General features: G+C 44.3%; 2 protein-coding genes and 1 pseudogene across 3 annotated transcripts in view; all 3 read left to right on the top strand.

Annotated features, from left to right (window-relative positions):
• Window positions 1–188: 188 nt before the first annotated feature.
• On the top strand, window positions 189–4,429 carry LOC115134499 (transmembrane emp24 domain-containing protein 6-like; annotated as a pseudogene).
• A 274-nt stretch (window positions 4,430–4,703) lies between these two features.
• LOC115134498 (transmembrane emp24 domain-containing protein 6-like) lies at window positions 4,704–8,464 on the top strand. Its single transcript, XM_029668531.2, has 4 exons — window positions 4,704–4,977; window positions 5,718–5,844; window positions 5,936–6,090; window positions 6,399–8,464. Exons 1-4 carry the CDS (start codon window positions 4,756–4,758, stop codon window positions 6,618–6,620), a joined length of 726 nt encoding a protein of 241 aa, XP_029524391.1. The 5' UTR covers window positions 4,704–4,755; the 3' UTR covers window positions 6,621–8,464.
• Window positions 8,465–13,054: 4,590 nt separating this feature from the next.
• Window positions 13,055–24,566, top strand: part of LOC115134495 (DENN domain-containing protein 5B-like) — a 54,249-nt gene continuing 42,737 nt past the window's right edge. Inside the window, exon 1 of one of the 2 annotated variants that reach the window (XM_065022683.1) lies at window positions 13,055–13,362. In XM_065022683.1, coding sequence (XP_064878755.1) covers window positions 13,251–13,362 — 112 coding nt within the window. In that variant the 5' untranslated portion in view covers window positions 13,055–13,250. The remainder of the gene's footprint in view (window positions 13,363–24,566) is intronic. The other variant, XM_029668525.2, reaches the window with a different exon arrangement.

Genomic DNA, 24,566 nt, shown 5'->3' with positions numbered 1-24,566 from the left:
AGGGAACTGGGACCAGCTTAGTCAACGCCATATGTGAAGGGACCTGTATTTTCCCATACCACACAGCTCCACCCATCATAGGGAGTAGGATGAAGTTGCCCCTAGACGCTGACCTTGGGCCAGTTTTTCACTTCCCCCACTATTGGTTAACTGTATAAAGGGGGAGGGGGGGGGGCTGATCCTAGATCTATACCTTGGGGAAGCTTCACCCCGGAGCCCCACCTTTTTAGTGAAGCAGACATACGGGTTGTAGTTAATAATTTCTTGTCCCACAAGCCACGACACATCCACACTGGCAGACAGTAGCAACCTGCACCTCCTTGCTATAAAAACGTATCCATTCAAGAGGACCAGCCATGTTATGTGGGTTATCCTTCGTGCTCCTGGCTCTATTGGGTTTGGTGGACCCCGTCCAGACCTACCAGCGGACAAGGACTTGTTCTGGGGAGCGGACCAGTATGACTTTGCTGTCGTGCTGCGTGCCTCTGGACTGGAGTGCTTCTGGCACTTTGCACACCAAGGGGAGCGCTTCTACTTGACTTTTATGGTAAGACATTGTTCTAGTTTAGTAGTACAATAACAGGATATTTTTTTTATTGTGCAACATATTTATCTTGGAAAGTTATGCCTACTAATTATTGCCTGGCTTGGCCTGGCTTAAAATGTATAATATTCAGATAAAAAGTCAATCTGTTCAGGGCTTACTCCATTGTCATTTACTGAGGCAGGCTACAGAGCCCCCAACATATGGTTTGCAGCACATGGTCGTCCCATGTGACAGTGAACGAGAGCCATCTGTCTGCGTTTAGGTCCAGTGGGTGACTGGTGTCGGCAACGACAGACACTTATCCGTCACTGTCAACTCTCCTAAAGGCTTGCTGTTGTCCAAAATTGACGAAGCTACGGGTCAAATCAACTTTGTAGCTGAGGAGACCGGTACATTGTTCCTCCTTTTGAACGTACACACACAACAAAAAAACAGTACACCCGTTGAAATGTGGTGGAAGTATGTATCTTATTTTTATTTTGAATTCTAGGTTTCTATCAAATGTGCTTCAGCAACTTCCACAACCGATTTGGCAGCATGCAGGTCTTTCTCAACTTTGGGGTGTACTACGACGGTTCTGATGACCAACGGAAACAGAAGGAGGAGGAGGAGAAGAAAGTCCAAAAAGACCTGAACAACACTCTGTCCACCATAGAGGTAATGCTCTATTTGGGGTTTGACTGCATGTACGATCCAATATGTTACGATAACTTTTGTCCATTTGACATGGAAATCAATGAGGTCAGCATACACACAATCTTATTGTCCAATATCACGTATCATATATTGTGAGGTTTAAAGAAGAGCATGGGGAGCTCTGCCAAACATGCAGGTTCTTAAAGTGATGCTCTAGAAGTTTTGTAGAATTTCAGCCAGTAGTTTTGAAAGTGGTGCCTACGAACCAAAACGTCCCTGGTTTTTGTGTACTACATCATCCAATTCGTACAATATGTTACAAATGCTGTGCTTAAAAGTTTGGGTTAAGTGGCGAAATCAAGGTCAACAACAACTTGCAAGTTTACACATTGTATTTTCTCCTTCTCCACCAACCTCAGACTACTCGTTTTTAAGCCTGGTCGAAGGACAAGGAACACACAGAAGAACGCCATGAAATATACAAACAAAAACAGGTTTTAGTGCAGGTTCGAGAGAAGCACTACCTAAACATGAATTCAACTTCAAATCAAGATAAGTCAAATATATTCTCTCAACTTAGACAGCAACACCTCAAACAAAAAAAGATGTATATTTAAAGAAACAGCCAATGAAATTACAGGATCAATCAAGAAGGCAGACGCATGTGTGATAAACAATGGAGGCTAATTGTCACACCTGTGACAAACTTGCCCAGAAAAATGTTTACGTTTCCACACATTTTTTTTGTAAATATAAATTTAGGGCAATGAAGTACAAAACAATTGGTTGAAGTTCTTATTCAAAGTCGCATTTAAATCAGTCAAGTTTCTTTCAAATGTCCCCTTTTTTAAAGTCGTTATGGTTCAGTCAGTAACAGGCTAATTTTTCACTCTCTCCCTTATGTGATTGGAAGCGCTGCAACCCCCCCCATGGCTTTAGCTCCACTTGCCCACTTTTCCTTGGCCTCCAGGCCACTCCTCTTACAGACCCTACTCCAGAACACGATGGCTGCGTTTTTAACGTTACGGTGCTGTACTGAATAACCAGTTGAAGTCGCGATTTTAGTATAATCACATATTGTTGACCTATTATGTGGTCTGAACGTGGTAATGCTTTCACTGATTGTGTACAAAGGAAGATATTTCTTACACGATGGTGCTTGCTTTGTTATCCAACTGATCTTGTGTCCTTTGTCATCCTGTGAACCCTGTTCATTCCTGCTGCTGTTTGGGATGTCAGTTCTTGCAACTGGGGTGGGGGCAGAAATAAATAAGGTAATGGGTCAGGCCATAGGTTAGATTTAAATTAGAAAGTCAATCTCAAGGAATAGTGCCAAGGCTGGTTAGTGCCAAGGCTGGTTAGTGCCAAGGCTGGTTAGTGCCAAGGCTGGTTAGTGCCAAGGTGGTTAGTGCCAAGGCTGGTTAGTGCCAAGGCTGGTTAGTGCCAAGGCCGGTGCAACAAAAATATGGAGGAAAACTCACCCATGTTTACACCAAACGGATGCTTTTTAACTTTAGTAGTACAGGTACGAAGAATCAAGTTGGTTACCTAGACAAATTTTCCCCGCTAGTTATTGATTGACAAGCCATCTCCTGAATCCTTGCCATATCCTGGCCGCATTTACCCGGCAGATTAACTCCCCAAAAGCTTAAAAACAAAGCTTTTGGGGTTACTACATTTATTTGGTAATCATTTCAGTTTAGTAAATAGTTTCCATGATTTGTTGTAGCTTACCATAATAACTTGCCCATAGGGCCCCTGTTTATGCTCGGAGTGGTTGTAAAGGGAACAGGGAGCAACCAATTCCACCATCCTGAGGCCTCAACAACCTGTAGGGCGACAACATGCAGTAGACTACCCAGGGGTTATACAGTACATGGCCAGCACAGTTTAATGTTATGTCACTCAATGAGAATGTGACACCCTGGCTGAGAGGGCTGTGACAACTCAGTTCAGTACCGTAGATCCGCCTACACCACAAGGCAGGTAACAGTTCACTCCCCCTCCGAGATTCGGCTTCCATAAACCAAGATAACTTTAGTTTTGCAAACAAAATGGGAGGATATAACACAAAACAATCAAATCAAACAAAAACCTGTTTCAGTGCAGGGAAAGCATAACACAACTTTAGTCATCATTCCATCAACATAATACTAATTTTAGAAAACCCAACACCACCTCAGCCACTAAGCCCTGCACCTGGGCGACCACACCTCCAACGACGGAAACAAGGGTTCTAAAGAGAGACAATCACATAGAGAACCAGTCACATTGCTCTCAATTAAGCGCATATGGGCATGGACAGTAATAAGGGCATTCATCACACCTGTGATAATATCATACGTTACTAAAATGTGAACATGCCCAAACAAACGACAACATACTGTTAAAATACTTGAGTAGGTGTAACTACTTGCTAAAATGTATTTAAAAAAATAATATTTACACTATTTTTTGACTTAGTCAATGACGGTAATATATGTCTGGATATATTACTCAATGAATGTGTTTGGCCTATCTTCAGCATTAACCATGTCAGTTGGTGTTAAATAATAATAACGTTTTAACACTTTTTAGGAGACGTCCCATCGCGTGGAGGGCTACGTCTTCCACATGTTTCGACATTACAACTTTGGCCGCATGCGGAAAGGCGCCGACTACTACCTCCTCCTCTCCAACTCTAAATACATCACCTGGTGGTCTGCGGTCCAGAGTGTGGTCATCGTCATGGCGGGCTACCTGCAACTCTTCTTCCTCAAGAGGCTCTTCAACACCAAGCCCACTACAGAAGCACCAGAGAGAACTCGCTGCTGAGTCCCTGGGTGCTTTTAGTATTCAGTGCCCTCATGTGCCCTGGTTGGGATGAATTCCATTTGAATTCAGTCAACCAGTAACGACGCCGTCAACAATTTAAGGCCGGGATTCAATCCGATCGCCCCTTTTCGGCTATGCACCTTTTAAAGGCAATGTTCCTGCATTTGTGGAGACTGCATTCACGGTAAATGCTGCATATGTTGGCTCAATCTCTAATGACCTTTGAATTTCACGTGCGCTGTTACACGGATCTACCACTGATCGGATCAAATCGCAGCCTTAAATTCCATTACATTGATTGAATTAAAATCAAATTGACCCCGACCCTGTTGTTAATGTAAGTGTTACTAATGGGATCTGCTCCCTACGTGTCTATGTTGGATTTGATTAAAGTCGCACACCTTTTGACAAATGTTGTCATTCCAGTGCATATATTTGGTGTGGATTTGAGTTTGTGTTCTGACTCAGTGATGGTTACGTTACCGTTGAGCACCTTTATTTTACACAATTGGGTCGTGTTCATTATGGGACAAGCTTAACATTACGCAATGGAAAGTGAAAATAAGCCATTCTTATTAGGACTGGTCCAGGTAGTTCCTCCCTGTTTTACTCAGATAAACTGTTTTGTGCCTAATGGACACAACTGTGGTTAATCATTCACCTGGGCATGATACAGTATTGTATAATTGGCTCAAACAAAAAAAGTAGCTACCTCTAGTCTACCACTCCCAAACAGTACGAGTTTTGTGAGTGTATGAATGCAGACCATGCATGTTGAGGTGTGGTACTCTGTTCTCGTCATACTCCTTATGGGGCATGGGGGCGGCGGACAAAAGACAGAGCCCCGCTTAGGCCTGAAGGACCACAACCTGTTCCGAGGGTCCGATCGATATGCTTTTGCCATCGTGGTGCCAGCCTCGGGGCTAGAGTGCTTTTGGCACTTTGCACACCAGAGTGGGAACTTCTACCTAACCTACATGGTAAGCACATTTTACCATTTTTTAAATTTAATATTTATTTAACTAGGCAAGTCGGTAAAGAACAAATTATTTTTTTACAATGCCGGCCAAACCCGGACGGCGCTGGGACAATTGTGCGCCACCCTATGGGACTCCCAATTATGGCCGGTTGTGATACAGCCAGGAATCAAACCAGGGTCTGTAGTGACTAAGATGCAGTGCCTTAGACCGCTGCGCCACTCGGGAGGCCAAAGGTACATACTGTCTTAACCCAACATCTAGCGACCTCATCAAGAGGTTGGGGGAACAGCTGGTGTTGGGTTGACAATTACAAGGTCCCGAGTTCAAACCCCTTTTTCGGGACTACTCCCTGCCTTTGCTAAATGATCTGCGCAGTATTGTGCCAATAAAATGTGCTACAATAATATTGTTTGAAGATACCTTTTAGTTGAGGAAGAGTATAGGAACAAGCTTTCATATAATAATACCCCAGTAACTATGGAACCTGGCTTGTAATTGCATGACCTTGGACTTATCAGCTAGCTAGACATTTTTACTCCTTATCTTCTTATCTTTGCTTAGCTTCAACGTAGAACTAAGATAACTGAATGGAAGACTAAAAATACATTTTGTGATTAAAATGGTAGCTGTGTGTGTTTTAACAGTAGCTTTACCAAGATCAAGTAGTGCATAAAAAAAACACATTTTATCAAGGGACATCAGGTAATTATGGCTGTGCAATGTTCCATGTGTGTGTGCAGGTCCAGTGGGTGACAGGACTAGCCAGTGACAACCATCTTTACGTGACCGTCATTTCCCCAGAAGGGGCCCTCATGGCCTCAACAGAGGACACCATTGGAGAAATCAACTTCCAAACTGAAGTGACCGGTAAAGTCCACAGACATCTGATCTTTCATTTGTATTATGTTCATAAGTTGAATTGTCGTGTTGATGAGAATCAACCATTTGCTATCTGTAGGTTTTTATCAGATGTGCTTGGGGAACTATAAGAACCACTTTGGTGGCGTCCGAGTCTTTCTCAACTTCGGTGTGTACTATGAGGGTGCTGAGGAGATGCAGCGAGAGACAAAGGAAGGAGAAAAAGTCCTCAACAACACTCTGTCCAACATTGAGGTACATGATGTCCCTGCACTAGAAGGTTATGGACTTTCACAATTCATCTGAAGGATATTTCTGATGAGGTTGCCTGCACAAAAAATATTTACACTCCTCGTGTGGTGTCTCCACAGTGCTTGTGTAAACATTTTGTTGTGCAGACAATTCCTGAAAAACATAACGCATCACAACCATTGTATCCAATGCATTTTACATCGGTTGTACAACCGGAGCATCCACGGAGTCTTTTATGGCTTATGGTTGATCATGTCAATTTGAACAGATTAGAAAACATGTCATCAATTATGCCTAACCTTTTTTTCTAGGAGAGTACCAACAAGATACAAGGTCACATTTTACACATGTGGCGGCACTACAACTACGCTCGCATGAGGAGAGGTGCTGACCATTACCTTCTCCTCTTCAACCACAACTACGTCACCTGGTGGTCTGCGGTACAGAGTGTGGTCATCATCATGGTGGGCTACCTGCAGCTCTTCTTCCTCAAGAGGCTTTTCCACACGGACACCCATAGACCCCGCTGTTGATGAAGGAAGGCTCGTAAAATGTCACTCACTGCTTGTGTTGCTTTGTGGATCGTGTTTGTTCAACGTTAAAGGGATAGTTAATCCAAATTACAAAACGTACATTTTTTTTTTTGCTTACCCGGTAAGCAGGCTTTGGACAAGGAGAGATGGCAAGCTATGCGTTGGTTTTGTTGATCTGGCTTTTCTGTCCCCAAAAAATCCCATGCAAGTCATTATCACCCAAGTTAGCATGTTTTACATTTCCTGCACAAATCACCCCCCAAAATCCAATGAGCTATGATTTCAAACACTATGGGGTGATGAATAGCCATAATATACCTGTGCAAAGGCCATGTTCACAACCTCTCTTTTCAAGATGGCAGCAGGAGCAATTTAGTATCCAAGGCACATATATAAATAAATGCACACTTGGAAAGACAACTACTCAAGGTCAGTTGTCTTTTTAATTGTGTAGTTTTTCATAGGTCTTGGAGCCAGTCTTGTCAAGACAGGGACCTCTAAACTGATTAGAGGTGTTATAGGAACTCCAGCATGCACTATTCCTATTCCACATTCTCAATTGAATATGTAGCAAAGTCAAGTTACACTTAAAGTATCATACTTTAATCTCCAAGTGTAACTTGACTTTGCCTGGGCTACATATTCAGAACAGCAATGTGTGTTTGACTAGACTTATGAAACTTCTATAGAATTGTCGTCATTTCTCGCAGGACAACAATTGTTTTCTCCCCCCCACACAAGCAACAAAGATAACATGTACACTGTATTTATAGTCACCGTAACATGGGCATTTAAACAAGGTTCCTTACATTTCAGCCAGTCTACATCATGGTTGTAGAGCAAGCAAATGGCAAGAGTATAGAAAAAAACAGTCCCTGAGGTAAATCACGGACTTAAAACCTCTTAAGGATCGGACCCTTTTTTTCTTTTTAAATTTCCGCCTAAAATGACATACACAACTCTATCTGCCTGAAGCAAGGATATGCATATTGTTGATACTATTTGAAAGGAAACACTTTGAAGTTAGTGGAAATGTGAAATTAATGTAAGAGAATAACGTTAGATCTGGTAAAACATAAGATTAAAAAAAAAAAATTGAAATGCAAGAGAAAGGCCACAATCTTATGGCAGTTTAGGCACAATTTCGATTTGCCACTAGATGGCAGCAGTGTATGTGCACATTTTAGACTGATCCAATTAACCATTGCATATCTGTTCAAAATGTTGTATCAAGTCTGCCCAAATGTGCCTAATTGGTTTATTGATACATTTAAGTTCATAGCTGTGCACGCTCCTCAAACAATAGCATGGTATTCTTTCACTGTAATAGCTACTGTGAATTGGACAGTGCAGTTAGCCTATTCTTGTTTAACTTTCTGCCCATATCAGATATGTCTATGTCCTGGGAAATGTTCTTGTTGCTTACAACCTCATGCTAATCACATGGGTGCATGTTAGCTCATCCATCCCGGGGGGGGCACCAATCCTTAAAACCATTTTAAACTAAAATGCTTTACTTTGACCTTTCTTTTTAAAGCAAAGTTGATGTCGATTTAACACTAAAGGCATCGAGGGGGATTCCCTAAAAACATACAGCTACGACTGGAACTTACTTTTTGTAGGAGAGCATTTTCACTAACCCGAACCCTTTTCCTAACCTTAACCGAATTCTCTTAACATGCCAGGTTAATTATCCCAACCTGCTATGAAAAAGTCACTTCACTTCAGTTTTTTTTGGGGGGGGGGGGAAGAACTCAGCCTCGAGGGACCCCACTTCGAGCAAATGACGAGTCTTTTGGATGTCAAGATTTTAAATCAAATAAATGTCATATTTGCTTGTTGAATTGACGTCTTTAGTTTATTATTTATCGTTAATGGCTTCTTTGGTGTGATATCTTGTACTGCTAGTGAAGTTGCTAGCTAGCAAGTTAGCGTAAACTAGCGCAACATGTCTCAATCAAAATTGTACAGAAAAGAGTGGGAGTCTGTCCCTGAACAAATGTCAAATCATATTTTTTGCCGAGCTGGCCAGTCAATTTGAGTAACGTTATTGTGTGTTCTACGTTATCACGCAATGACATCAGAACGTCATTTAGCAACAAATCAACCTGCCTCTTACCCTGAAAATTAGTTGGCAACACTGAATGCATGACCAGCATAAGTAGCTCAGTTTGGTACCTGCAGGACTTTAGGAATATGGTTGTCTGCCCCTGCTGTGGGCTATATGTAAAAAATATAAAAAAACGCAGCAATTCAAGAGTTGCATTCATCAAAGAAATCCATCAATTTCATTTTACAAAGAAACATTATGTAAAGAAACATTTCAAAAGAACAGAATAGCCAATTTGTTTAATGTTACTAAGCTTTGCTAGCCTGAACAATGATGCTGCGAGAGATCACATGGACGCATGGAACAGAGGTTATTCTTGGAAAAAGTGATATTTTGAAAAATAGCTCACCTCTTGAATTTGAGTTATTTAAAAGGTGTTTTAGAAACTACAGAATCAGCCCTTAATGATACTATATAGAAATCAAAATGCTCTGTTTTTTATTATTTATTTACCTTTATTTAACTAGGCAAGTCAGTTAAGAACAAATTCTTATTTTCAATGACGGCCTAGGAACAGTGGGTTAACTGTTGGATAGGTGAAAGCAAGGTTACCACACTCTTTGAAAAAAAGGTTCAATGGCTGCATTTACACAGGCAGCCCTATTCGGATCTTTTTTTCACTAATTGGTCTTTTTACCAATCAGAATTGGGCTGCCTGTATAAATCTTTGATTAGATGGATGAAATTGTATATGACCTACATCATTGTCTGTTTTGGTCTGTCAAAAGTACAACTCAAGTCAACTATTGTCAGACAATTTGAATATGTAAAAAGACGGACCATTTGAAATGGATGACTCTTATTGAAAAGCATTGGTTTCATCAAAAATTCTCGGCCACAAAATTCCACTCAGCGCCTGTGTTTACACAGGCAGCGCAATACTGATATTTTGCCCAATTATTGGCAAAAGAGCATGATTTGATTGGTCAAAAGACCAATTACTAGAAACATATCCGAATTGGGCTGCCTATGCAAATGCAGCCTTAAAGAAGCACTCTCGAACCTTTTTAAAATTTCAGCAAGTAGTTTTGAAAGTGGTACTCACGAGCCAAAAGTGGTCCCCATTTGTGTATTAGGTCATCAAATTGTGTACTTTAATTTTTTTGCAATTTGCTAGGAATCCATTTTGTACTATATGTTATGAATTTGTTGTGCTTAAGATCCTGGAGTGCATCTTTAAGCACGTCATACATTACACGATTTTAAGATGTGATTTTGCAACGATTTGGGATCCATGACAAATTTCTGCGATTGCAGGTAAATCGTATAGTTGTAGGCTCCAGCCAAGATGCCCCACCTGTTTTGAGCCACACACTTTTTGCATTAAAAAAAGTGTATACATTGGGACAAAAACGTATTTAGTCAGCCACCAATTGTGCAGGTTCTCCCACTTAAAAAGATGAGAGGCCTGTAATTTTCATCATAGGTACACTTCAACTATGACAGACAAAATGAGAAGAAAAACAATCCAGAAAATCACATTGTGGGATTTTTAATGAATTTATTTGCAAATTATGGTGGAAAATAAGTATTTGGTCAATAACAAAAGTTTGTCAATACTTTGTTATATACCCTTTGTTGGCAATGACAAAGTTCAAACGTTTTCTGTAAGGTTTTCACACACTGTTGCTGGTATTTTGGCCCATTCCTCCATGCACATCTCCTCTAGAGCAGTGATGTTTTGGGGCTGTTGCTGGGCAACACGAACTTTCAACTCCCTCCAAAGATTTTCTATGGGGTTGAGATCTGGAGACTGGCTAGGCCAATCCAGGACCTTGAAGTGCTTTTTACGAAGCCACTCCTTCGTTGCCCGGGCGGTGTGTTTGGGATCATTGTCATGCTGAAAGACCCAGCCACGTTTCATCTTCAATGCCCTTGCTGATGGTAGGCTTTGTTACTTTGGTCCCAGCTCTCTGCAGGTCATTCACTAGGTCCCACCGTGTGGTTCTGGGATTTTTGCTCACAGTTCTTGTGATCATTTTGATCCCACGTGGTGAGATCTTGCGTGGAGCCCCAGATTGAGGGAGATTATCAGTGGTCTTTTTTTGTCTTCCATTTCCTAATAATTGCTCCCACAGTTGATTTCTTCAAACCACGCTGCTTACCTATTGCAGATTCAGTCTTCCCAGCCTGGTGCAGGTCTACAATTCTGTTTCTGGTGTCCTTTGACAGCTCTTTGATCTTGGCCATAGTGGAGTTTGGAGTGTGACTCTTTGAGGTTGTGGACAGGTGTCTTTTATATACTGCTAACAAGTTCAAACAGGTGCCATTAATACAGGTAACGAGTGGAGGACAGAGGAGCCTCTTAAAGAAGAAGTTACAGGTCTGTGAGAGCCAGAAATCTTGCTTGTTTGTAGGTGACCAAATACTTATTTCCACCATAATTTGCAAATAAATTCATAAAAAAATCTTACAATGTGATTTTCAGTATTTTTTTTCTTCTAATATTGTCTGTCATAGTTGAAGTGTACCTATGATGAAAATTACAGGTCTCTCTCATCGTTTTAAGTGGGAGAACTTGCACAATTGGTGGCTGACTAAATACTTTTTTGCCCCACTGTATATATATCATTGAGTTAATAAAGCCGCATACAAACAAGCAGCTCCAAAATGGTGTTTCAGCCTAGCTCAGTGCTTTCTGTGGTGGTGGGGCCGGCCAGCAGAAAATAGGGGCATTGCACCGTGATTGGCTCAGTTTTCTGTCACTCATGGGGACACTACGTCACCCACCTTTAGTAAGGGTAGACATCAAGAATGTGAGCCCTTTGGGCCCTACCATAGACTTAGATTAGAAGTGCCCTTCCAAGAAGGCTCAAGATTGTTGGCCACAGATAAAATGACATCAAATAATGTTATCTACAGTAGCATTGATTGGACTGATCATGTAAACATCTTACTTTCAAAATCTTAGCTAGCAATTGTGTGGTGCACAATTGGCCCAGCGTTGTCTGGGTTTGGCCGGTTTAGGCCGCCATTGTAAATAAGAATTTGTTCTTAACTGACGTGCCTAGTTAGATAAAGGTTACAAGAGAAATAATGAAGATAAATTATAGATAAAATGTATTGGTGGACATTGGAGATAAACATTACACAATTACAAGTTGTTTGGAAGAAATCGGTGGCTAACCGCAAGCATTGCTACTGGGAAGTCAGACTGGAAAAATACATTTTGAACGGTCACCCAACTCGGAATTGTAAATCTTTCACTTTGATGACAAAATTTGCCAACGATGGACAGCCACGCACCACAAGGTGACTTCAAAAATGTCTTATGCTGCTTCATAAATGATGTAATATGGAGAAATGGTCAGCCATATCAGCTATGGTTTTTAAAAAGGCAGTAAATGAGGCTGAATGAACTTGGGGGGGTTTGCCCCACCAAGACTTACATGCTAAAATAGCCACTGTGTAGGTCACATAAAATGAGCAGGTCAAGGACATACGATTATGGGTCTTGCGCTCATAATGGGGGCGCCTCCATGAGACTTGTGCAACTTGTATGCAGTCGCTCAGTTACAGCCACAGAGAAGAAGGGGTAATGATTACACTTAGCGCTACGACACATCTGGAAACCGCAAGACCAGAGAGGGGTCTGGACAGGTTCGAAATTGGAGCGAACTTGTGTAATATGAGCACACAGGTTGCAGACTTCAGGATTCCCAGTCTCACTTTGCATAATGTAAGTGCTCCCAAGATGTCAAGATTTTAGTCCTAGTGTAACGGATGTGAAACGGCTAGCTTAGTTAGCGGTGGTGCGCGCTAAATAGCGTTTCAATCGGTGACGTCACTTGCTCTGAGACCTTGAAGTAGTGATTCCCCTTGCTCTGCAAGGGCCGTGGCTTTTGTGGCGCGATGGGTAATGATGCTTCGTGGGTGACTGTTGTTGATGTGTGCAGAGGGTCCCTGGTTCACGCCCGGGTATGGGCGAGGGGACGGTCTAAAGTTATACTGTTACACTAGTCTAGTGTATGCCTAGCTTTAGGGTTCCATATAGAACTCAACCAACACCAATCCAACTTCATTTGAACAAGGCCCTTTAATGAGCACTAATCACCACCCAGCACTGACGATGACTGTGCTCCTGTTTTTGCACAGCACAATTACCTATTTTAATTGTATGGGATTTTAATTAGCTTAATTGTCATAATTAGATCACATCAAACATTAGTCATCATCTGGCCAGCTTAAATGTGAATCTGAATAAACCTGATGAGAACATTTTATGAGATTTCTCTCTCTCTCTCTCTCTCTCTCTCTCTCTCTCTCTCTCTCTCTCTCTCTCTCTCTCTCTCTCTCTCTCTCTCTCACACACACAATGAGGTAGGCTGCCTCCTACACAACACAGTCATTTCGGGCTGACACTAGGCTGACTGCCGACCGTGGACAGAGAACATACAGAAAGAACAATAAATTAGCCCACTGTCTAGACTACAGCGTGTCATAATTTGCCCTGCGTATAGGCTACAGGATGGAGGTCCAGAGTATGAAATAGAGACTAACCGAGTAGCATATCTAAACCGATGATGAGCGGGGTTACTTCGGGCACAGGGTCGGCTTCGTGCCGCTTCGCCCACTACTTCGTGGTGTGTGGATTGGACACGGAGACTGGTCTAGAACCCGAAGAATTAGCAGGTAAATATTCTGTTGTTGATTGATATTTGCCTAATTAATAGAATAAAAAATGTATCTTAAACTTAAGAATTAGCTTACGCAATTAAAGGCGAAAACCCCGAGAGATCTTCAATTGATTGATTGATCAATTTATTTATCAAAGTGATTGGGTGACTGTTCGAGAGGTTTTTATTTGTGTCTGGCAGCAAGTCCAGTGTCATGTGAGAAGTGATGTTCCGCGGCGTGAGACAACGTCGGGAAAACAGATGAGACTGGGAGCGGTGTTTATTGTTGTCACAGTCACAGCTGAGTGCATATGAAGCCCCCAGTTGGGTACTATGGGATAACCAGCCCCCCCTAAGAAGAATGTCTAATTGCTGACACAAAAAAGCAATGTTTGGAAGAAAATTGGTATGTGGACGAAGGTCATGCTTAGATTAATAAACTATAAAGGAAAACAAATGGCTACAGTTTTTTTTGTTATTTTACTAAATGTTTTTTTAGAAAAGGGGTGTTTTTTAAAGTACCCGGGTAACCCTGGTAGAAGATTATGGCATAGGGTTTCACAGAAGGGTCTTTAAATCAATTTAATGAGTTTTATTTAGAAATGATTTTGTAAGTAATAATGAAAAGAATAGTCTAGTTATCTTATTTTAATTATTGAAATAAAATATGGAGGGGGGGGATTGTGTTGCACATGTCACCATTAATATCCACACTATGAGGGGATTTGATGTTAAGTCCCTCCTTCTAACTCACCTGAACATACATTTTCTTTGGTCTTCCTTTGTTGTTCCTGTTCCTTACAATCCATCATGTACAAGATTTTAGATTTATCCCTTTTTCGTGGTATCCAATTGGTAGTTACAGTCTTGTCCTATCGCTGCAACTCCCGTACGGACATGGGAGAGGTGAAGGTTAAGAGCCCACTCATCCTCCGAAACACAACCCAGCCAAGCCACACTGCTTCTTGACACAATACCTGCTTAGCCTGGAAGCTAGCCGCACCAATGTGTCAGAGGAAACACCGTGCATCTGGCGACCGTGTCAGCATGCATTGCGCCCAGCCCGCCACAGGGGTCGCTTCTGCGCAATGAACATCCCTGCCGGCCAAACCCTCCCCTAACCCGGACGACTCTGGGCCAATTGTGCGCCGCCCCATGGGTCTCCCAGTCGCGGCCGGCTGCGACAGAGCCAGGACTCAAATCAGGATCTCTAGTGGCACAGCGATGCAGTGCCTTAGACCACTGCATCACTCGGGAGGCCGTAATGCAAGATTTTAAATCCTAACAGTCTTTAAAATGACATTCTGGAGCAAAAGGTTTTCAATAGTTGTCATTAAAAAAAAGATGATTTGGAATGGAATATAACTAATAACATTGGAATAACTTAACTAATTAACCCAGTGTAAAATTGATGTGGCAACCTGCTTATCCTCTGCAACTGCACGATTCTAATTTGTACATTGGTCACAAATAAATGACAGTTTGCTTCCATTTGGTTCTTAAATGGTTTCCGTTGCCAGACGTAATGAATACACCCCTAGTTTATCACAGTCAAGGTAGAGGTAAGGGTTAAGGTTAGCACTGACCCAGCCAACCCACAGTTACTTCTTCGCTGTGGTTTTATGGCGAACTACGCTCAAAAAGGTGTATTGCCGCCACCAACCGAACGGTGGTGAAAAAACTCACAAAAAAAGTATTTGCGTTACAGGGTAGGGAAAATGAACATCAGACCAACTACAAAAAAATAATTAATAACATATATTCCCATTACTTCAGTCATTTGAAAACTCAAATACCCTACTCAGGCTCTGAGGCCTGAGAGGGTGGGACCGCACGATACAGTATTCCATGTAGTTCCTCTGATGTTAAATATTTTAGACCCAGAAATAGTTCAGCTGCAAAATACAATGACGTCCATCAATTCTTGACTTCTTTTCAACTTGTGTAGTGCCGTTTACCACCATCGCTATAAAAGACACAAAGTCACTTTATTTAGGTGAAATGTTCTGCATTTATTAGCGGAGGAAGGCGGATCCCAACCAGGTATATTATTCCACTCCCAATCACTCTTGTTGATGCTGCTGCAGAGTAGCCCACACACAGGGATAAACAAGTGAATTAACATCTCGGACATGTTTATTCTGATCTGCACTCCTCTGTAGCTGGAACAGGGTGGATGCACACTCAACCAGATTAACAAAAGCCGTCTTGCTGGACTGTGCTTGGTACCAAATTAGACATGGCACTGTCAGGTGTGTGTGGTATCTCGTCTGCCGAGAATAGACCTCCTCCTGAGGTCAAAGGTGGTGCATGGCGGTTCTCCAGGGATAATCTCCTCCATTGATGAGTCCTGTTTTATCACAGACAACCATCTCCCTGTCCTATCCTCCGGTGTAATGGGTGTGGTGGGTCTTGTTCATTGATTATGGCACAAAATGTTTACAAAATGTTGTGCAACACGACACAAAAAAACAAGCCTTTCTTAAAAGGGCCTACTGTTTCGTGCCCTGTAGTGAACACGGCCTGTTTATTCTGTAGCCAACTCCGTTGTGGTTGTCGTAGCCTACCTTGGGGCCAGAGCCTTTCCTGGTCAGGTCACTCAGATGCAGTGGATGGCGTGCTTCACGTTGCCACGGCAACCCGCGACAGTCAGCCACGGTGATGCTGTCTTGCCTGAAACCCGAGAGGGAGTGGCCACTTCCAGAGAGTCCCTGGCCTATGGTGTGTAAATGGTATATTGCAGGCTCTTGTATATTGGATTCTCCATAATAAGTCCCTGGTGAGGAGGAGGCAAGGAAGTATGTGTGCGTGCGTGCGGGCGAGTGCACATATGCATGTGTCCGTGTGTGGGTTTTATTTAGAATAAAACAATTTGAACCTCTCCCCACTGCCTCTCTGTCATTGTTAAATCACAGAAAACACACACACACACAGTCACACCCTGTATTCTGTTTTCCATGTGGAGTTGGGGGAGAACGACAGGGGAGGGAGTTTCAAAGGCAGAATATTCTCTGTAGAATGTAGAATACGTCCACAGGGAACATTGCGGGGTGGTAACCGGACACATTTATCCCTCTGTGACTGTCGTCATGCAGCCTAGCTAGCCTAGTGCTTTGTCTCAGGCTATGAAAATGAAAAAAAAACATCCTTACCCCCCTTCACATTCACAACAGCCCCCCTACTCACTGAGGATCACGTTATCCAGACCATGCAGGGAAAGGAAAGGACAGAACTCAGTATTACTGTTATTAGTTATAGTGTGTGTTTGTGTGTTTCGATAAATGGATGTGTGGGCATGCATGTGTTCTAGATTATATATATTCTTTAATTAATGCATGCGCGTGTTTTTTCGAGGTAGGCGCGGGTGTGTGTGTCTTGGTGTAGCGTTTCCAAGGAAGGACAGTAGTGATAGCAGGTTCCCTGCTGGGTGGGACATGGTTCTGCTCCCTGCTGGGTGGGACAGGGTTCGCTCCCTGCTGGGTGGGACAGGGTTCTGTTCCCTGCTGGGTGGGACAGGGTTCTGTTCCCTGCTGGGTGGGACATGGTTCTGTTCCCTGCTGGGTGGGACAGGGTTCTGCTCCCTGCTGGGTGGGACAGGGTTCTGTTCCCTGCTGGGTGGGACATGGTTCTGCTCCCTGCTGGGTGGGATAGGGTTCTGTTTCCTGCTGGTTGGGACAGGTTTCTGCTCCCTGCTGGGTGGGACATGGTTCTGTTCCCTGCTGGGTGAGACAGGGTTCTACTCCCTGCTGGGTGAGACAGGGTTCTGTTCCCTGCTGGGTGGGACATGGTTCTGTTCCCTGCTGGGTGGGACATGGTTCTGCTCCCTGCTGGGTGGGACAGAGTTCTGTTTCCTGCTGGTTGGGACAGGGTTCTGCTCCCTGCTGGGTGGGACAGGGTTCTGTTCCCTGCTGGGTGGGACAGGGTTCTGCTCCCTGCTGGGTGGGACAGGGTTCTGTTCCCTGCTGGGTGGGACAGGGTTCTGCTCCCTGCTGGGTGGGACAGGGTTCTGCTCCCTGCTGGGTGAGACAGGGTTCTGTTCCCTGCTGGGTGGGACAGGGTTCTGCTCCCTGCTGGGTGGGACAGGGTTCTGCTCCCTGCTGGGTGAGACAGGGTTCTGCTCCCTGCTGGGTGGGACAGGGTTCTGCTCCCTGCTGGGTGAGACAGGGTTCTGCTCCCTGCTGGGTGGGACAGGGTTCTGCTCCCTGCTGGGTGAGACAGGGTTCTGTTCCCTGCTGGGTGGGACAGGGTTCTGCTCCCTGCTGGGTGGGACAGGGTTCTGCTCCCTGCTGGGTGGGACAGGGTTCTGCTCCCTGCTGGGTGGGACAGGGTTCTGCTCCCTGCTGGGTGAGACAGGGTTCTGCTCCCTGCTGGGTGGGACAGGGTTCTGCTCCCTGCTGGGTGAGACAGGGTTCTGTTCCCTGCTGGGTGGGACAGGGTTCTGCAATCTGTCCTTCACCAATCTGCTTATGTAACAGCAGGCCATCCTCGTGTGTGTGTGTGTGTCTGTCTGGATGGTGTTTTCTGAGAGGTGTGTTTGTGTCGGTGAACAAATGTGTGTTCCTTTGAGGGGTGTGTGTGTCTGTCGATGGTGAATGTGTTTTTTGAGAGATGTCGTTTGTGTAAGTGGAGAGTGACTGCAGAGAGACAATCTGCTCTTGTTGGCCTCTCAATAGATGCCCCTTGTGTTTCTGCAGCCCTAATCAAATGTCACATGACGTTCCCGGCTGGAATGCCGGATCGCCGTGGTTTCACCTACCGGCTGCTCCCGGCCGGCTGACTGTCACACGGAAGGACATTAGTGCATTAGTGTCGGAGAGGGAACCCCCACAGTGGGCTGTTCAGGGACGCCGAACTGTCGTCCGGTTTGGAACGTGTGATATTGCTGGATTGGAAAATGCTTTTTTAAGAATAGACATTGAACAGGTGTCAAGGGAAGTTTAGATTCTTAGAGCCTCTACTACAACCTTGCTTAAAGGGATCAGGAACGCAGCCTGTGATTAGTTTGTGTGAAGGAAGACAAGGATGGACTTAGCTCCTGTTGGCTGTACTGTAAAAAGACCTATTGGACTCCTATTAGGCTATATTCAGTCACATTGAAAAGCTGGTGGTTATGCTTGTACAGTCGGTTTTGACCTCGCATGAGCTCTTGCTTTCTTCTGTAACCAATCAATGATCAAACCCGAGTCGTCCATTCCCGTGAATGCGTTATCCCTCTGAGCTAAAGCCTTCATGCAAGTTCTCCAGTGTGGGGGCAGTGGTGCATATCATTTCAGCAAGCATAGTTCCGCAAACCACTACATTTATTCAGGAGACGAAGACCACTTGGAGATTCTTATAATTGAGACGAAGTGTCTGCTCCTTGAATGAAAGCCCGTTGTCATTCTGTCTTTTTATCGGTCTGCCCACCTCCGTCTCCCTCCTTCTCCTCTTGCCCATCCGAGGGTGTGATGAATTGAATGTGGTGGGGCAATTGAGTTGGGCGAAGATTAAATTACATCGCTCTTTATATAGTCAGTCATCCCTGTCTCAATCTGTCCGTTTTGAAGGATGGGACTCTGCGTACGACTGTTAATCACACATTTAAATATCTATCAGCCGTGAAATGTCAGCTGCTTTATCATAGGCCTCTTTGTCTTTTAGGTTTCGGATCACACCTCTGTTCGTCTGCGTATCTACTGTATGGGAAAATTGGGTGATTTTTGCAGAATGCCTACTAGCATCCAATGAAATTGTATGCATTTGTAATCTTATTTAACATCATCAACACTATAGACCAATGAAAACCAGATGTCATCCTGTGATCCAATCAGCAATGTTCATTAGGGCACCCCATAGCAACATGTTTTGAAATGTTTCGCAACAGTAAACCAAGTCAAGAGTTTCTTATTGGACAAGGACTGGTAGTGCCTCCCCATTTGGATTGTTTTCCTTCCGTAAGTGGGCCTACTGAACCAGACTCAGGTTCGACAATGAAAAGGTTATATGTGGCATAAAAATGGCGTCGTCCTCTTCCTGTCCTGAGAACTGATGTGACTGACTGAACTCCCCTTGAGAAATCTAGCCATGCTTGAAGAGGGATCCTGTGACGTTGAGATTTACAGCAGTGTCTCAGAGACGTTTCAGTCCCTGGAGTGGAACCGTGAGACTAAAGGCCCGTTCCAATGCGAAGGAATTGCCGTCTTAATTCTTTCTATTGTTCCTCCTTCCTTCCTCTGAGCAATCACTGATCCGTCATGGCAGAATTGGTGTTACCATACATGTACATCGTAGAATCGTGCTTTCACCTATTCGATGGTTTTACTTCTAAGTAGGATAAATGCATTTTCGTAGTGTTTTAACATGGCCAACAGATCTGTTGTGGTTGTCTCTGGAGTGAGCTGAGCTGGTTTCACAGTGCTGTGTGGGAGATGTCTAGCTAGGGCAATGATGATTATGAGAGTCGCACAGCCTAACCGAGGCCCCATTTTTTATCTTTCATCCGCAGAACCAAAACAAGCCACCCTCCCCTCCCCCTCCCTGCTTCACCATCCCTCCTGTTAGCTCCCTCTTCTTCCCCCCCTCTGCTTCCATATCTCCCTATCCCTCTTCTCTTTCTGTCTCTTGAACCCTTTCATCTCCTACGATTCTCTCTCTCTCTCTCTCTACCTTTTGTCTTTAATGTGGTCAGCAACTTCCTAATATTTGACTTCCATCTCTGACACTAAACAGCTCAAAAACAACAGTGTACCATTCATTCACCAGTGGACTGTTCGTTTCAAGTGCTTATGTTTAAAATGCGTCCCCGTGATACCTTCAAAGAACAGGCTCAGTGAATGGACATGAGCAGTGAAACCCATTCCCAGGCACGGAGTGAATAGAGATTTGATCACAGGTGGCTTGCAGCACCTTAATTGGGTAGGATGGGCTCTGGAGCCATCTTCCCCTCACCAGCCTCCTGTGGATTTCGCACAGATGTTTGATGTTGCCTCATGGCTGTGTGTGCGTGTGTGTGTGTGAACCTACCTATCTGGGTCAGCTAATGAAACGTAGCGACTGACTTCCTCTCCAAGGCCCCGGCAAACGTAATGCCGGCGGAAATGGTGACCATGGCAGCCAGACGTCCCTCTCTTCTCGACGGCTAGGCTCAAGGCTCTTCTGGTTTCTCCCTCCCTTTGCTTTTTTTGTTGCCCTGAGGAAGATCAAGGATTGGTAGATAACGCGTCACAGTGTGGTCTTAGTGTTTGTCACATCTCTTGAGCTACACTGTTGGTTAAGGGCTTGTAAGTAGGTATTTCACAGTAAGGTGAAATGAGGGTTTCCCCCGCAGGAGGCTGAAAAGATTTGGCATGTGGCTGGCTGCATCACCTCTTGGTTTGGAAATTGTACCGCCCTTGACCGCACAGCTCTGCAAAGGATGGTGCGGACAGCCCAGTACATAACTGGGGCCGAGATACTAAGCTATATGGAATTGTTTTAAGGTCATACCAAGGATCATTTTGCTATTTGATTTGGAATGTTAAGACCCCTTGAAGTGTATATATATATATATCTAAAAAATGATTTGGCCTTACTGCTATTAGCCCAATAACATATTCATTACATGGAACAACAGATAGTCCCCCCTCAAACAAATCTAAAGGAAGTTTGTTCTGAAGTGCCTGTCCTATATCTGAGAGATATAAGAACGATCAGGATATTTTAGTGAATAGGACCCAGCCTGCTTTCATACTACCTACCCACCAGCCTGCTTTCATACTACCCACCCACCAGCCTGCTTTCATACTACCCACACACCAGCCTGCATTCATACTACCTACCCACCAGCCTGCATTCATACTACCCACCCACCAGCCTGCATTCATACTACCCACCCACCAGCCTGCTTTCATACTACCCACCCACCAGCCTGCGTTCATACTACCCACCCACCAGCCTGCGTTCATACTACCCACCCACCAGCCTGCATTCATACTATCCACCCACCAGCCTGCATTCATACTACCCACCCACCAGCCTGCTTTCATACTAACCACCCACCAGCCTGCTTTCATACTAACCACCCACCAGCCTGCATTCATACTACCCACCCACCAGCCTGCATTCATACTACCCACCAGCCTGCATTCCACCCACCAGCCTGCATTCATACTACCCACCCACCAGCCTGCTTTCATACTACCCACCCACCAGCCTGCTTTCATACTACCCACCCACCAGCCTGCTTTCATACTACCCACCCACCAGCCTGCATTCATACTACCCACCCACCAGCCTGCTTTCATACTACCCACCCACCAGCCTGCATTCATACTAACCACCCACCAGCCTGCATTCACAATACCCACCCACCAGCCTGCTTTCATACTACCCACCCACCAGCCTGCTTTCATACTACCCACCCACCAGCCTGCATTCATACTACACAGCCACCAGCCTGTTTCAAAGCAAAGCAACCCTCTTAGTTCAGGTGATCCATTTCTTGTCTTCAGCATCCTTTCTGTTGTCGGCTTTCCATGCGTCATCGGAGAAGTAGGTGGAATAATATAATCTGGGTGGATAGTGGATGCGTCAAAGCAAGCGTTAGATTGTAAGACGCGTTGTTTTAATTAATTATTTAAAATTTAAAAAATTACCCCTTTTCTCCCCAATTTCGTGGTATCCAATTGTTAGTAGTTACTATCTTGTCTCATCGCTACAACTCCTGTACGGGCTTGGGTGAGACGAAGGTCGAAAGCCATGAGACGCGTTGTTTTTAAGCAAGAGTGTTGCTCTTCCTGCTTTGTCACCATGTTATTGCCCATGGGTGTTTTGACAGTGCATGGATCAAATCAAACCAAATGTATTAATATAGCCCTTTGTACATCAGCTGATATCTCAAAGTGCTGTACAGAAACCCAGCCTAAAACCTCAAACAGCAAGCAATGCAGGTATAGAAGCACGGTGGCTAGGAAAAACTCCCTAGAAAGGCCAAAACCTAGGAAGAAACCTAGAGAGGAACCAGGCTATGAGGGGTGGCCAGTCCTCTTCTGGCTGTGCCTGGTGGAGATTATAACAGAATATGGCCAAGATGTTAAAATGTTCATAAATGACCAGCATGGTCAAATAATAATAATCACAGTATTTGTCGAGGGTGCAGCAAGTCACCACCTCAGGAGTAAATGTCATTTGGCTTTTCATAGCCGATCATTAAGAGTATCTCTACCACTCCTGCTGTCTCTAGAGAGTTGAAAACAGAAGGCCTGGGACAGGTAGCACGTCCGGTGAACAGGTCAGGATTCCATAGCCCCAGGCAGAACAGTTGAAACTGGAGCAGCAGCATGGCCAGGTGGACTGGGAACAGCAAGGAGTCATCATGCCAGGTAGTCCTGAGGCATGGTCCTAGGGCTCAGGTCCTCCGAGAGAGAGAAAGAAAGTGAGAGAGAATTAGAGAGAGCATATTTAAATTCACACAGGACACTGGATAAGACAGGAGAAGTACTCCAGATATAACAAACTGACCCTAGCCCACCGACACATAAACTACTGCAGCATAAATACTGGAGGCTGAGACAGGAGGGGTCAGGAGACAGTGTCCCCATCCGATGATACACCCAGACAGGGCCAGAAGGATATAACCCCACCCACTTTGCCAAAGCACAGCCCCCACACCATTAGAGGGATATCTTCAACCACCAACTTACCATCCTGAGACAAGGCCGAGTATAGCCCACAAAGATCTCCGCCACGGCACAACCCAAGGGGGGCGCCAACCCAGACAGGAAGATCACATCAGTGACTCAACCCACTCAAGTGACGCACCCTTCCCAGGGACGGCATGAAAGAGCACCAGTAAGCCAGTGACTCAGACCCTGTAATAGGGTTAGAGGCAGAGAATCCCAGTGGAAAGAGGGGAAACGGCCAGGCAGAGACAGCAAGGTCTGTTAGTTGCTCCAGAGCCTTTCCATTCACCTTCACACTCCTGGGCCAGACTACACTTAATCATATGACCCACTGAAGAGATGAGTCTTCAGTAAAGACTTAAAGGTTGAGACCGAGTCTGCGTCTCTCACATTGTTAGGCAGACCATTCCATAAAAATGGAGCTCTATAGGAGAAAGCCCTGCCTCCAGCTGTTTGCTTAGAAATTCTAGGGATAATTAGGAGGCCTGCATCTTGTGACCATAGCGTACGTGTAGGTATGTACAGCAGGACCAAATCAGAGAGATAGGTAGGAGCAAGCCCATGTAATGCTTTGTAGATTTAGCAGTAAAACCTTGAAATCAGCCCTTGCCTTGACAGGAAGCCAGTGTAGGAAAAGGCTAGCACTGGAGTAATATGATCAAAGTTTTTGGTTCTAGTCAGGATTCTAGCAGTCATATTTAGCACCAACTGAAGTTTATTTAGTGCTTTATCCGGGTAGCCGGAAAGTAGAGCATTGCAGTAGTCTAACCTAGAAGTAACAAAAGCATGGATTAATTTTTCTGAATCATTTTTGGACAGAAAGTTTCTGATTTTTGCAATGTTACGTAGATGGAAAAAAGCTGTCCTTGAAACAGTCTTGATATGTTCGTCAAAAGAGAGATCAGGGTCCAGAGTAACGCTGAGGTCCTTCACAGTTTTATTTGAGACGACTGTACAACCATTAAGATTAATTGTCAGATTCAACAGAAGATATCTTTGTTTCTTGGGACCTAGAACAAGCATCTCTCTTTTGTCCGAATTTATAAGTAGAACGTTTGCAGCCATCCACTTCCTTATGTCTGAAACACAGGCTTCTAGCGAGGGCAATTTTGGGGCTTCACCGTGTTTCATTGAAAGGTACAGCTGTGTGTCATCCGCATAGCAGTGAAAGTTAACATCATGTTTTCGAATGACATCCCCAAGAGGTAAAATATTTAGTGAAAACAATAGTGGTCCTAAAACGGAACCTTGAGGAACACCGAAATGTACAGTTGATTTGTCAGAGGACAAACCATTCACAGAGAAAAACTGATATCTTTCCGGCAGATAAGATCTAAACCAGGCCAGAACTTGTCCGTGTAGACCAATTAGGGTTTCCAATCTCTCCAAAAGAATGTGGGGATCGATGGTATCAAAAGCAGCACTAAGGTCTAGGAGCACGAGGACAGATGCAGAGCCTCGGTCTGATGCCATTAAAAGGTCATTTACCACCTTCACAAGTGCAGTCTCAGTGCTATGATGGGGTCTAAAACCAGACTGAAAAATTTCGTATACATTGCTCGTCTTCAGGAAGGCAGTGAGT

The sequence above is a fragment of the Oncorhynchus nerka genome, linkage group LG9a (assembly GCF_034236695.1).
Source record: "Oncorhynchus nerka isolate Pitt River linkage group LG9a, Oner_Uvic_2.0, whole genome shotgun sequence".
Classification (NCBI taxonomy): domain Eukaryota; kingdom Metazoa; phylum Chordata; class Actinopteri; order Salmoniformes; family Salmonidae; genus Oncorhynchus; species Oncorhynchus nerka.
Note: the sequence above shows the minus strand (reverse complement) of the source record. Positions and strands in the feature narration are given on the sequence as shown.